This window comes from Brachycentrus maculatus, unplaced genomic scaffold (genome assembly GCF_059751285.1).
Source record: "Brachycentrus maculatus isolate JH-2025_06_01 unplaced genomic scaffold, ASM5975128v1 h1tg000247l, whole genome shotgun sequence".
Taxonomy (NCBI): Eukaryota; Metazoa; Arthropoda; class Insecta; order Trichoptera; family Brachycentridae; genus Brachycentrus; species Brachycentrus maculatus.
In genome coordinates this window covers 512,857-527,636 of record NW_028280998.1, presented here as the reverse complement: position 1 = coordinate 527,636, position 14,780 = coordinate 512,857, and the positions used below count along the sequence as shown (strand labels likewise).

Genomic DNA, 14,780 nt, shown 5'->3' with positions numbered 1-14,780 from the left:
TCTTGACACTGTCTAATCCAAGTACAATATTGTAGAACCCCGTTCCACCCCTAACGAGGTCAATTTGCCCTCCCCGAATCACCCCACTCGACCCACCCTCCCAGCGGGACTTCGTCATATTGTTTTCCTGATGAGACAGAATCACATTGCTCTTCTAAACACTGAATAATAATTGATTACCCCCGCCGACGTGGAGACATCCAAAATACATTGTAAATAAACTTTCCGCCCTTAAATTTGGTTTTTAATTAAAACCCATACAACATTTTGAGCGTATCCAAATACTTGTTCACGAATCTTGATTATCTCCAATTATACGAGTTATTCTTTATATATTTTTTGAAATCTCAACAAAGATGAAGAATATAAAAGTCTGGGCATTTACGGGGCTTACGACCGTCATAGGTTGGTTTTAGCTTGTAAGCTTAAATAATAGAATGAAAGTGATTATCAATTATAATTTTACCAGTTAATTCATTTATAACATTTTGAGTGTGTCCAAATACTTGTTCGCAAATCTGGATTGTCTCTAACTATAGGAGTTATTCTTTGTATTTATTTTTGGTATCTCAACATAGATGAAGAAGAATATGGAAGTCTGGGTATAATAAGAAATGGAAGGATATGAAAAAGGCAGTATATGACAGAAGGCTGAAAAGAAGAAGAAGAAATGTTTTTTTTGTGGATGAACAGATCTGACTCATATGTGGATCGTTGAATGATTTGAATGTTTGATCACTTCTGAAGCCCCAAACATGCTGTGCTGTGATTAATTTATCTCTCTGCTTGCCTTACTAAGGGTTCGTTCTTCATTAATTGGCAACTTGCGCTGTTTGTTTATTTTAAATTTACATGAACGCTACAGCTAGAGCCAATAAAAGAGTATAAATGTATATATAATATAAATCTTATGAAAACAAAAACAACAAAATTACCTACGAAACACACAAACACACATATAACTATCTATTTCCATATATTATAAAAAATATTCTATTGTGTTAATTGACACGAAAAGTAATTGTTTAGTTAAATCGATGTAATTGTTAATGTTACTGTAAATTGTTAAACGCCTTCGTTGATTCCTCACGAAAAATTGCCATACAATTTGCCCAATAAATAAACTAATAAAACAAAGTTATGAAGTTTGTACACATGACGAGTTTATAAAAGTACGTACATATATTATAATAATACGCATATCGGAAAAATATTCATTTTTAATTTATTATTTAATTTTTACTTTTTACGAAACATACATTATTATTATTTGTGGAACGAGTGAAGAAGGTACGGTATTTTTTTTAGTTTGAGACTGATCTTGACATGATCAAGTATTTCAAATGCTTGAAAGTGGTCGGTTTAGGAGTCGGAATAATAGGCGGACATGAATGAGAAGATGCATGAATGTAAAAAAGGCAAATAATGTTTTGCAAATACACAGATTGGTGTGGGGGGTTGTAATTTATCTGCCTACCCCTGCAATGAAGCGGCATTATGGTTAGTTAGTAAGTTAAAATGGAATACAAGAAAGTTTAAAATATTTTTCAACAGAAACCAAACGAATTTCGAATTTTGAATGGTACTTACACCATGTGTTTGCATAGGTACACATTATGTAAGTACCATTCAAAATTCAACGTATAGAATACGTTGTTTTATTAAAAAAAATAATTGTCATTTTTAGATGCCGAAAGCCACAATTCAAATATCAACCGCGACGTTTTCAATTGTAGGCAAGTTGCGAGATTTGCGCTTTTTAATATTTCCATTTGAGCTCCGCTGCAGTACGAGGGGAGCGCTGGGACTTAGTCCGTGAGCTCGCGGAACCAATAAAATGGTAATTCAGCCCTCCGCGCCATCCACCCCTGGTCATAATAAAGTGTGCCGGATTAGGTCGACTTTTGATTGAGTGAATATCCAATCATAATACTTATATGGGATTTATTACGGTGACAACGTGCTTGTGAAATTATTGTCAGCTAAAATATTGTATATACTTCACAAATTTCACAACTGATGGCGCCACTATAGCGATTCTTCCATTTCTATTGGATAATTATTATAGAAAGGAAATCGAGACAATTGCATGTAACTTTAAGAAAATTAATGCAATATGGATGTTCAATAACAAGCATGGTGAACGTTAAGCCAGCCAAATGGCAGGTCGTAAACCCTGGCACACTAATAATCACCAATCAGAATAAACACCAAAATTATATACTTAACTTGAAAACAATTTTTCCTTAAATAATAATATTATATTGATTTGAAAAAAAAGGAATTTTAATTTGAAAATATTGTTGAACTTAATCATATTTATGGTAATATACTGATGCCTTCCTTGTTTTCGTCTTCTTTAGTAATTATAAACTATTGTTATTCCATCTGGATGTGGTTGGCAATAGAAGCAGAGGAAACACGAGGAAATCATAGCAGGAGATGTAAGAATGTGAAAGAGCCAAAGACTGTTTAGAAAGACTTTGTTAGTTAGTAAGCTTTATTTTTAAAGGTATGCAAATAAATTATTAAGCCGATTGGTGTGGCATTCTATTCTCTCTGCCTACCCCTGGAGTGAAAAGGCGTGATGATTAATTAGATTTTGTTTGATGTGTTTCTGTGTGATAATTCCGATGAGAACAGCTGTAGTTCTCGAAACTTGTCTTGTTTAAATTAATATACTTTTATACGTGTTAAATTGTTTTATTTTTATATTTGAATTTTCGTGTTTTTCGACGAACTTAAATTCAAATCAGTATATAAAATAGCTGTAAATTGTGATGTGTGTGCTTTACTGGAATGTGCTTTCTCGCGTTATGTGAGAGTAATTCTTACATAAATGCATTTGTAAGGATTGTTTTAGCATATATTCCTCTCTTTTTTGATTTCTCGTCTGTTACTAGAGGTGTGAGGGTAGCTGCCCGTTAGTTAATTGTCTTAGTGCAAGGGCGGGGCTGGTGGGCGACGGGGTGCGGCGCGGACGGAAGGGCGGGGGGGGGACCGGACGTGAGGCGCCGCCGGAACTTCCGACTCCTCACTAGTGAACTCCCCGCCGACCGGAAACCTCCTGCTTTGCTGACAATTCCGGCGCGCGAAAACGGAAAATCGGGAAAATCGCTCGTCGCGAAAACTCTAAAGTGTTAATGTGAGAATTGAGTTTGATTCAAAGTTTAAAAAAAAATTCATGGCATATATATTTGTTTCAATGATTGTATAGGTATTTTAACAAATATTTATTGAATTAATGACAATGTGAATTTTAGTGACATAAATATAAATTATAGCAGTAGTACGAGTTTTATCGTTTAGAAAATAGTGAATTGAAAAAACATACAAAAATATTATGAATCGTATCATTTAAAAATAAGAAGAATATAATAATTTCACTTATTGATTCGGCAGTCACTTTGTGGTAAAATCTATCCATTTTTAATATATGGTGTTTGAAAATGATGCGAAATGCATCGAAACACGTGTCACAGTATATTTTAAGAAATATTAGTATTTACTAAGTAAAACATTAATTAAAAAAGAATATAATATATAGGGCAGGATGAGAATCATTTTTATGTGAGACACAAAGTTTTCCTTCGTATAACATTGACTCAAAATTGGTGATTTTACTAAAGTTGACTATTATTTTATTGAAAATTAATGAAATAGAAATATTTATAAAAAAATCATATTTATAAATAAGACGTTTAAACAAATGTCTTCGTTCAAATTCTTGATTACTGTTTTTGACATCTAAATAACTGGTAAGTGGTGAATACCCAGATTTTGTGAACAAGTATTTAGACAAATTTAAACTAAAAATGTTGTGAATTCTTGTTCGATTTTTTGTGTTAAAATATATGCCTCTTTTATTTTTATGAAAATAGGATCATTAAAAAATAATACGACGATAAAAATATTATATTAATTAAATTTGAATTTTTATAACTAGTTCAAAGTTCAGAGAGAAAACAGAACGAGGACGACCGAAAAAGAACGATCAGATCAATCAGAACTTAAAATCTGCCGGTGTCAAAAGTCTGCGTAATCGGAGGGCATGTATGACTAGATGTATGGATGTGAAGGAGGCGAGGAGTGTGTCAGGAAAGAAGAGTGTGGCGTTCAATCCTTTCTGCCTGCCCTTGCGGGGAAACGGCGTGATGGTAGTAGTAGTAGTAGTAGTCAAAGTTCAAGTCAAAAAATAATTTAAGGAAGGATTTTTTTTGCTTAAATTTTTTATCTGTATCTAATATATACGTTTTGAGTGCGTCCAAATACTTGTTCACAAATCTGGGTTTCACCATTTAGGTAGGAGTTCTTTTTCATTTTTGACATCTCAAAGTAGATGAAGAAGAATGTGGAAGAATATGAAGTCATAAATTAATAAATTAAACCCTGAAGAGGGCAACACGTTGTCGCCGAAACTAGTTGGTTAATAAAAATGTGAGTGGATCAAAACACAAAGTATTTTTATTTCTCGAAATAGAAAATGAAGTCATTCAAACTATTGTGAATTTGCTTTAATTATATTTTGACATCTCAACATAAATGAAGAAGAATAAGGAAGTCTGGGTATTTACAGGACTTACAACCTATTATAGGCTGGTTAAGTGATCACTTTACATGTAAAGGTGTAATAAAAGGGTCAATGCTGTATAAAAGCTTTTTAAATCCAATCACGGATGGCTTTTGTGAACTTAATCATGGAATTTCATGAGATTGATCAAATATGTATGACTTCCAAAATTTGAGCTTTGTGTAGTTGTCGATCATGAGTAAAATATTGTGTAAAAATTGAACGATTCTGACGAAAACTAATTTTATAGTTTAAGAAAAATAAATTAAAAGTTTTTAAATGAGGATAAGTTGAAGTTTGTAATGAGGAAACGTTGAAATTTCTAGTAAGGATAAGTAGCACTTGCTACTGAGGATAAGTTGAAGTTTCTAATGAGGAAAAGTTGAAGTATCTAATGAGGACAAATTGAAATTTCTATTGAGGATAAGTTGAAGTATCTAATAAGGACAAATTGAAATTTGTAATGATGATAAATTGAAATTGCTAATGAGGATTACCGCAAGCCTTGTACCGTGCTATAGCGTGGACAGCGCGCCAGGTAGTCGTGCCGGGCCTCGCCCGCCGATGGAGTGAGGGCGGCTCGCGGTGGGCGGGCCATGCAGCTGGGGGCGGACAGCAGCGGGCGGCTGTGGCTGGCCGCGCGCCGCCTGCACCCCTCGCACCCTTTATACGGAAACCGCCCTTCGCACTTCTTCGGTAAATGAGCCAATTGTTTTCCGTATCTACCATCCACCTTCCGTTATGCTATAACATTTTTTGACATCTTAGTTTAGATGAAGAAGAAGGAAGTCTAGGTATTCAGCTGTCAAACACTGCTTTTTTTTATTTTTTGTTAAGCCTCCACTCGATTGCTTCAGTTATTTTAAAATATATATTTTTTCCACAACATTTTGAGTGTGTCCAAAAACTTGTATTTGGACAGAGTCAAAATGTTGCAAATAAATTATCTGGTCAAATTATAAGCTAAAATGATAAAATGTCATATATCAAAAATCGTAAATTTTCAGTTGTGCATGTTTTCGGAATGCCCAGAAAATGTACCATTTTTCAGCAAAAGTGGCATATTTTTAACTTAATATTTACCCGCTACAGGGCAGAAAGTGTTGTTTTTGCATTTTGAAGAAAAGGTATTGTTTAATTATTTTTTTAAATCTACTAAATATTTTTCAAGTGGAGAAAAAACCTTCAGGTTTTACCTAAAAAGATCTGTTGCACAGTAAAAAGTTCAATAAATGGCTCGATATTTATTTTTAATACATTTTAATATATTCTTAACCTTTACAAACTATCTCTTGAAAAATCATGTTTTTTGATATAAGACGTTGTTGAAAGGAATGAGCGAATTGTGATATGAAACCCACAACCACACAAATGTATATAAACTTACTTTTATTACTTTTATTTGACCCTTTTCTCAAATTCACTCCTCTTTTTGAGTTGTTTTCATTGATTTATTCTCATCTTTGAATCTCCTGAAAAATAAAGTTTTTTGAAATATGACGTTGTTGAAAGGAGTGAGCGAAATCTCGGATTAAGAAAGCTTTTACGTATTTAGTTGAGACCCTCTTATTTATATGGATCTAATATAATTTAATATAATTGCATGGATCTTGATCCAGATTATTAAGACGCTGGATTTTTTTTTCATATTGGTGAATGGTGAAGGTTGTTGAATGTTCAAGTAATGTCAAGATGGCGAATGTTACACAAGCATACAAAGTGATCACTTAAGCCAGTCAAATGCCTGGTCGTAAGACCTGGGATGCTCAGAGTTCCATCTCCTTTCACATAAACTATTATATAAACGTTTCATCTCAATTTGCGACACTTAAAATATTGATGATTAACAGTATTAATTATTTCCTTGATCGTTCATGACTGTTGCATTCTGCAGCTCTCTCTAGTAAACCTTACATATGCCGTAGGGCTCTCGGAGAAATGGCATTCTTTCTCACGTTGGTATCTGTGATTTGGTGACTCAGTCAGTATAACGGATCTCCTCATACTCCTGCATTCCTTTCTGCTCTCCGTTCTACGCAGTGCGTCACTTTATCCACCTTCTCCGACCGCTTAAACGCATAGCCAATATTTAATACTGTAATATTGGTAAGCACGCCTTCTTTTTTGCTGTAATTATAGCCATTTATATATGTGGCCAAATTGGATACTTATAAGTGCTTTCGTTTCGTGTCCGTCTGCAAACATTCTTTTCAAATGTGAATGTTTAAAGAATTTCTAAAGCCACATTTTGAGGTTGTCCAAATACTTGTTGACAAAATCTGGATTACCTCCAATTACAGGAGTTATTTTCATATTATTTTTTGACATCTCATCAAAGATGAAGAAGAATATGGAAGCCTGGGCATTTACGGGGCTGACGACTGTCATAGGATCATAAGTGATCACTTTAAAGCTTATAATTTGACCAGATAATTTATTTACAATATTTTGAGTGTGTCCAAATACTTGTTCACAAAATCTGGATTATTTCCAATTACAGGAGTTAATTACAGGAGAAAATAACTCCTGTAATTGGAGATAATCCAGATTTTGTGAACAAGTATTTGGACACACTCAAAATGTTGTAAATGATTAATATATATTTGACTTCTCTCGTGCGATTGTTGCTCTCCTACGGTTTTTTAAAACTTTTTTGGTCTATAAAACCTGTGTGGCGTTCTATTCTCTGTTAGTTAACAGGAAACCATATTTAGCGATGTCACATGGCACTAAAAATTAGTCATAGCACTCAATGTGGCGGACGAAAATCCATATTAATAAATAAACTTGTGGTTAAGAGAACATTTATGGTCGTAAATATCCCCGCCTACGCCGGGATACTTCGAGATTTCGTTACAATGCATTGCTTGGAAAACAAATTTGAGGTTGAACCCTCATATGGCCTCCTATTGGCGGATGGACCGTGTTCTATAAATGGATTTTTCTCTCTATGTGGGGGGAATCGCGGTCTGCCTTGTCGTGTGTGGTGTTAATCCGTTTTTTGCGCGTGTGATTAATAGCGTAAAGGCCCATGAGTGGGCGGTGAGTAGGTATAGGCATGCCTAGCCAGTACCTATTCTAGTCCTCGGGTACCTTTTTCATTTTTTAAATTCATTAATTGTTAAAAAAATACATGTATGTATGTACATGTATGTACATTAATTTATAAATTCACATATATAATAGTTAATTATGATTTGGAAAATTTATGTAACTCTATTTTCGTAAAATGTTACTTCAAGGGCGCCTATAAAGACGTGGGTAATGATAATGGTAGATAAAAAAACATTTTTTTCTTTATTTTAAATTCTTTTGCATTATACAAACATGACATAAATTCAAATACAAAAAAATATGAATAAAATATAAATACAAAAAAAGATCCCACAAAGGCATGGCCTGTGTGTGGGTAAACAATATAATTTAGGTCATAGTAAAAAACACTGGCAAGAATACAATAGGTTTTATAAGTAGAACTAGAATAATAGTGTTAATATAAAATAAGAAAAATACAAAATACTTGACTATCAGAAAGCAAAAATATTTTCAATTTTTTTTTCAAATAAATTAAAAACATAAAAAAGATGAAAAAGTAAAAAGTTAGCAAGCATGTATTACATGGGTGATACGTCTATAAGAAAAAGGAGTTTAAATCTGTCCCTTCAATGAACAATCTAAGCAAAATTTTAAATCTACACAAACTTAGGTAATTAACATCATACAAATAGTCTTTGTGGAATAAATTGAGTTTTGGAGCTATGAAAAATGAGTGTCTTTGCGCAAGTCTGGATTTACAAAAAGGGATTTCTAATAAATTATTAATTCTTTGGCTAGATGTATTATTATTTTTAGGAAGTAAATGTTGGCGCATGAAAACGTATTTTAGACACTGTTGGCAATAGATTTCTCGTAGCTCCAAAAGTTCAACTTCCTGAAATAATTGGTTGGAAGGAAAAGCTGAATTTTTTAAAGCCTGATTTTAAAAAGTTTTTGGACTGTTTCTAAAGGGTTGATACGTATTTTTTTCTCGCGGTGATCCAAACCACCTTACGTGAATGTGGTAGTGAAGTTCTTTTTACATACTTTTTTATTATTTTTATTTTAACATAATATGCACACAAAAATGAAAAACCTAAAAACTTAATTGTTTACCCATTCCCTTATTTCGCCTTTGCTCCATATTTTTGTTTACCTCCCCGGCAACAAATTGGAAATATTCGAAACTATGTATTGAAGTGTTCTACTACAAAATTATTTATTGTTCACTCTTGAGACCATCAACCCTTCGCTGTGGGTGAAGCGGGTATCATAGTTGTGTACTAGATGATATTTATACTTTTTACAAGTTTGTTGCTGAACTATGATATCCAACTTGAAGTGACTTGATATGGTCGTATAACAATTTTACATTATCCCTTTGATTAAACATTATCTTATAACAATATAACGAAATATTGCAGAATTTCACAATTTACAAATTTGTTTTCGTAGGATGACCCCATGACTTTATTCCATATATTAAATTGAAACTAACTAACTAATTAACCATCACGCCGCTTCCTCATTCTACGAATAGAACGCCACACCACTCTGTCTTTGCTAACATTCTTCGCCTCTTCCACGTTCTTGCATCTCCTCATACTTACCTGCCGATTGTTACCACTCCTAACCTAACCACTTTCAAGTATTTGGGCATACCCGATCGTGCCATGTTTTTCTCGATCTTCCTCTGCTTCTTTTCCCAATTACATTGGCCTCATAAATTTGTTTTACCGTTTATTCCTCAGTCATTCGTTCTACATGTCCAAACCATCTCAACGCACCTTTCTTAATTTTATCGATAATGCTTATCTCAGCTTTGCATTCCTTCCTTATTTCACTATTCGAACATCTATCATACATCGTTTTGTCGCACATTCTTCTGAGAGATCGCATTTTGACTGCATTTCGTCTACTTTCATCCTTTTTTTGCCAACTTCATGTTTCACTTCCATACATTAGAGTTGGAACCAGGACTCCGTTGTGCACTGCCAGTTTAGCTTCCGCTAAATCTGGATTTTACTAACGAAGAGTATAACCTATAATGAGTAGTTTGGTATGTCATTAATGAGTAGTTTGGTAGGTAATTAAAGAGTAGTTCTGTAGGTAATTAATGAGTAGTTGGGTAGGTATTTAATGAGTAAGCTTATCTCGACAGGATGTACTGCCGATAGTGTCTAGACGCCACCAGGAGACAGATCTAAAAATACCGGCTAAAATTTCGTCACTGACCGAAATATTTTCTTCTCAATTCGTTGGTGGTTGACGGTGATTAATTTGGATGTGCTTGAACTGGAACTATTGTCGGGTCGAGTTGCATTTATTGCTAAATATGGCACGAGAATTAAAAAAAAACTCTTCTTTCCAAAACACATGTGATACTGCTACGTGTAAGCGGATATATGATGCATTTATTATTATCTTATGAATAATCAGTGAATTGTGATGTAAATTCGCACAGAGAAGCTCAGAAAATGATATGTTTGCTTCAGCACACATACATAAAACTAACCAACTAACTAACCATCACGCCGCTTCCCCGCAGGGGTAGGCAGAGAGAATAGAGCGCCACACCACTCTGTCCTTGCAAACATTCTTCGCCTCTTCCACGTTCATGCATCTCCTCATACATACCCGCCGATTGTTACGACTCCTAACCTGACCACTTTCAAGTATTTGGCATACCTGATCGTGCCATGTTTTTCTCGGTCTTCCTCTGCTTCTTTTCCCACTAACATTCGCCTCGTAAATTTGTTTTACCGTTCTTTCGTCACTCATTCATTCCACATGTCCAAACCATCTCAACACACCTTTCTTAATTTTATCGATAATGCTTATCTCAGCTTTGCATTCCTTCCTTATTTCACTATTCGCACATCTATCATACATCGTTTTGTCGCACATTCTTCTGAGAGATCGCATTTCGACTGCATTCAGTCTACTTTCATCCTTCTTTTGCCAACTCCATGTTTCACTTCCATACATTAGAGTTACACACATACACACATACATGCAACGGATATTATGCAATAAAGCTGCAACCATTCTCAATAAAATTTAAAATAAAATATATTGCCTATACCCAAATTAACCAGCTGCCTGATATATTGCAAGTGGCGGGTATCGAACCCGCGACGCCAGTTTCGCAGTCAAGCCTCTACCCAACTACGCCACGGCGTCTATGGGTAAAAGTCATGTTAAAAAATTAGATTAAATTTGGTTAGTACGGATAAGAGATCCGGAATAGGATTCAGGATAGATCTCTGATTTGAGGGTAAGTTATTCTACGCTGCGAAGGCTCTATCACCAAAAATTGTATTGGCACAACATTTGTGTTATGATATATCGCTCATTCCTTTTAAGAACGTCATAAAACAAAAATTGTCGATTTTCAGTTGTGCATGTTTTTGGAATTTCCAGAAAATGTACTACATCCCAGCAAAAGACGCATATTTTTAACTTAATATTTACCCGCTACAGGGCAGAAAGTGTTGTTTTTGCTTTTTGAATAAAAGGTATCGTTTATTTTTATTTTTTTAATTTCCTAAATATTTTTCGAATGGAGAAAAAACATTCAGGTTTTACCTAAAAAGATCTGTTGCACAGTAAAATGTTCAATAAGTGGCTTGATATTTATTTTTCATACATTGTATTTTATTTTTAAACTTTAAAAACGCTCTCCTGAAAAATCAAGTTTTTTGATTAATGACGTTCTTGAAAGGAGTGAGCGATATGTAGATATGTACAATATATAGTAGTACACAAATTTTCAAATGATTGCTCTTGTTACAGACCCCTACCAAGCGCTGAATGCGGCGTCGCACCGCCTGGTGTCCGGGGGATCGGGGCAGATCCAGCTGTGGCAGTTCCTCCTGGAGCTGCTGGGGGATGCTGCCAACGGCGGCTGCATCGCGTGGGAGGGCTCCGAGGGCGAGTTCCGGCTGGCCGACCCTGACGAGGTGGCGCGCCGCTGGGGGGAGAGGAAGGCCAAGCCGAACATGAACTACGACAAACTCAGCAGGGCTCTCAGGTGAGTGTAATATAGGTCTTCCTCTATCTTCTGCACATCTCCGCTTAAAGCGTTGTTTTTTCCAGGCAATATCCCACACAAACACGCTACCACATCTTATAGAATTTTTTCTCTCCAAAACATACTCGATGGTGGATGACAATCTACAATAAACTCGTAGGGCTCTGAGATGATTGTGCCAACTCGTTCAGTCAATTTCATAATAAAGGTCTTTCTCTATCTTGTGCACATCTCTAGCGTATAGGATCCTTCCGGGTAATATCCCACACGAACCTCGACAAAATTTCCGCATTGCAAATACCTCGACGGTGGACGACTAACTACAACAAAATCCTAGGCTAAAGATAAGTGTGACGACTCGTTCAGTCATTTCCATAATATAGCTCTTCCTCTGTATTCTGCACATTTCTCGTTTATAGCGATCTTCTGGATAATCCCACACAAATACACTACCGCGTCTTGCCGATATTTTTCTCCCATTTTAGAATTGTAGATAAGCCTGGTGATTTGACTGGGAACTCTAAAACAAATTGGTTCTAGCAATTTCGGCAAGTCAATGTGCAAGTTAAGCAATTCATAAAATAGGATCACATTTGCTGATTTTTTGTGGGTATCCAGAGAGTTAAGAAGATCGCAGGGTCTACATTATCTGGCCTACAAAATCTGTAGTCAAGATTCTTTCGAAATAACGAGTTGACAATTTCAGGTACTACTATGACAAGAACATCATGAGCAAAGTGCACGGGAAGCGGTACGCCTACAAGTTCGACTTCCACGGGCTGATGGTGGCGTGCCAGGCGCAGGCGGCTGGCGGCGGCGCGGGGAGCGACGCGGCGCTGCTGGCGCTGCCGCCCCCGCCGCCCGGGGGGCCGCCGCTGCTGCCGCCTCCCTACTGGCCCTACCAGCCGCACAACTTCTCGCCGCACTCACACTCCTACAACTAGGGGATGGACAGAGACTGTGAATCTGCGGAGGGCGAACCTAGCCGAGACGGCTCGGGGAGTGACGAGGGGCTCTTGGCGCTGCTGCCCCCGTCACCCGGGGGGCCACTGCTGCTGCCCCTTTACTAGCCGCATAATTTCTTGCCGAACTCACATTGTTAAAACTAGTGGATGAGCAGACACTCTGAATTTGTGAAAGACTAACCAAGTAGTGACGGACATTGTCAAACAAATAAACTGATTTTTTAGTCAAAAAAAGAAATCAAAGTATCAAGTCGATAGCCCATTGCAAGAATGGGAAATATTACATAAAAAACATTGATTATGAAGGTTTATATGTGGTGTGAAACTCAATTTTATAATCATTTAACTTTATTTTGGCATTTTCAGTTCAAATTTCACTTGAAAAATTCCACTTTCTCTTAGAATCTATTATGACGCGTATTTCGATGCATTCCATGTCGTAAATAAAACATTTTCTCCACACTCAATTATATATACATACGCATACTTTTCCAATAATTTTTTTCAATAAACCTCGTATAATTCCGTCTCCGTAGTGTAGTGGTTAGAGAGAGTGGTTTGCTAGCATGCGGTTCTAGTTCGATTTCCAGGGGGGTTTGAATAATTATGAGTGATTTTCACTCTAATTTTGATTTATTACTACGCAGAACTGGTACCTGAAGCGCAGGACTGATCACTTTGCCTTCATGTAATTAACGATCAATATAGAACTGTGTAGATGTGTCGCAGTGCCCTATGCACCATTTGGTGTGGAATAAGGGTTATAAGATTAGAAGAAGTATTGGTAATTTTAATCTTTGATAATAGGAGTGTATCATTTCTATTGAATTAATGATATTTTAGCTGAGATATGACACTTTAGCTTGTTCATAAATATGGACGTGATTTAAAGTATACACATGTATTGATTAAATTAAATTACACGTTAAAAAGACATTTCTCCAATAACGTAATTTCTGAAAAACTTCAATATGGATGATTTTGATATATTTCATTTATATTTTAAACAAATTCCTCGATGAATATAATGTTGAAGATCATGTTTTTTCAATATTTAAAATTAAGTTACCAAATTTTAAATTCTATTTAAAAAAGTTATTTTTCAACCCAATAAAAAGTGGAGTTAAAAAAAGAGTTTAAATTAAAAGCGTATTCCTAATAATTAAACCATTTTAATATTATGCTGGTGTTTAGCTCGAAAAATCATCTAACTAAGGATTAAAAAAAAAGTTAAAATAAAAGTATATTGGTAATAATTTATCCTTTTAATATTATGCTGGTGTTTGCTGTGGTGCTGGCATGAAATAATCATTTAACTGGGGGTTAAAAAAAGAAAAAAAGAGTCAAAATTAAAAGCATATTGCTAATAATTTAGCCAGTTTCATTAAACATTTTTGACATCTCAACATAGATGAAGTATATGGAAGTCAGCGTATTTAAGTAATAATAAAAATAAATAACAATTTGGATGATTTATATAGCGCCATTTTCGTAAAAAAACTACCTCAATGGCGCTCATACAGGTATGAATTATGATATGAAAATTATAATGAGAGAAAATTAAAACAAATATATTAATGAAAACGTCGTCAATCGGCTGAGTCTGGAGGCAGGAAAGTGGAACCGCCGTATTGTTGCGCTTTCTTCTCGGTCTTCTTGGGCTGGAGCATGGCCAAGATGCTGGACAGGACGCCTCAATGTGTAATGGTAATGCCGAAGAGCAGCTTGTTTACAAATCTGGGTTTCTCCAGTTGCTCCTAACTGGAGAAACCCAGATTTGTGAACAAGGATTTGGGCACATCCTACAAATTGTTAATAATTATTAATATTATGCTAGTGTTTATTGGGCACGAAAGATCATTCAACTAGGGATTAAAAAAAAGAAACAAAGAGTCAAAATTGGTGTTTGCCACGAAAGAATCATTTAAATAGGGGGTTAAAAATAAAATAATAAAAGAACCAAAAATAAAAAGAATATTCCTAATAATTTATTATTGGTGTTTGCCACGAAAGAATCATTTAAATAGGGGGTTAAAAATAAAATAATAAAAGAGCCAAAAATAAAAAGAATATTCCTAATAATTTATTATTGGTGTTTGCCACGAAAGAATAATTTAAATAGGGGGTTAAAAATAAAATATTAAAAGAGCCGAAAATAAAAAGAATATTCCTAATA

The 14,780-nt window shown here is 35.2% G+C and overlaps 1 protein-coding gene across 1 annotated transcript in view; it reads left to right on the top strand.

The window, feature by feature from the left end:
• The window catches only part of LOC148306167 (uncharacterized), a 43,076-nt gene extending 28,570 nt beyond the window's left edge, over window positions 1-14,506 (top strand). The window contains exons 3-4 of the mRNA XM_088265512.1: window positions 11,402-11,639; window positions 12,346-14,506. Coding sequence (XP_088121638.1) covers window positions 11,402-11,639; window positions 12,346-12,583 — 476 coding nt within the window. The 3' untranslated portion in view covers window positions 12,584-14,506. The remainder of the gene's footprint in view (window positions 1-11,401; window positions 11,640-12,345) is intronic.
• The last annotated feature ends 274 nt before the right edge of the window (window positions 14,507-14,780 follow it).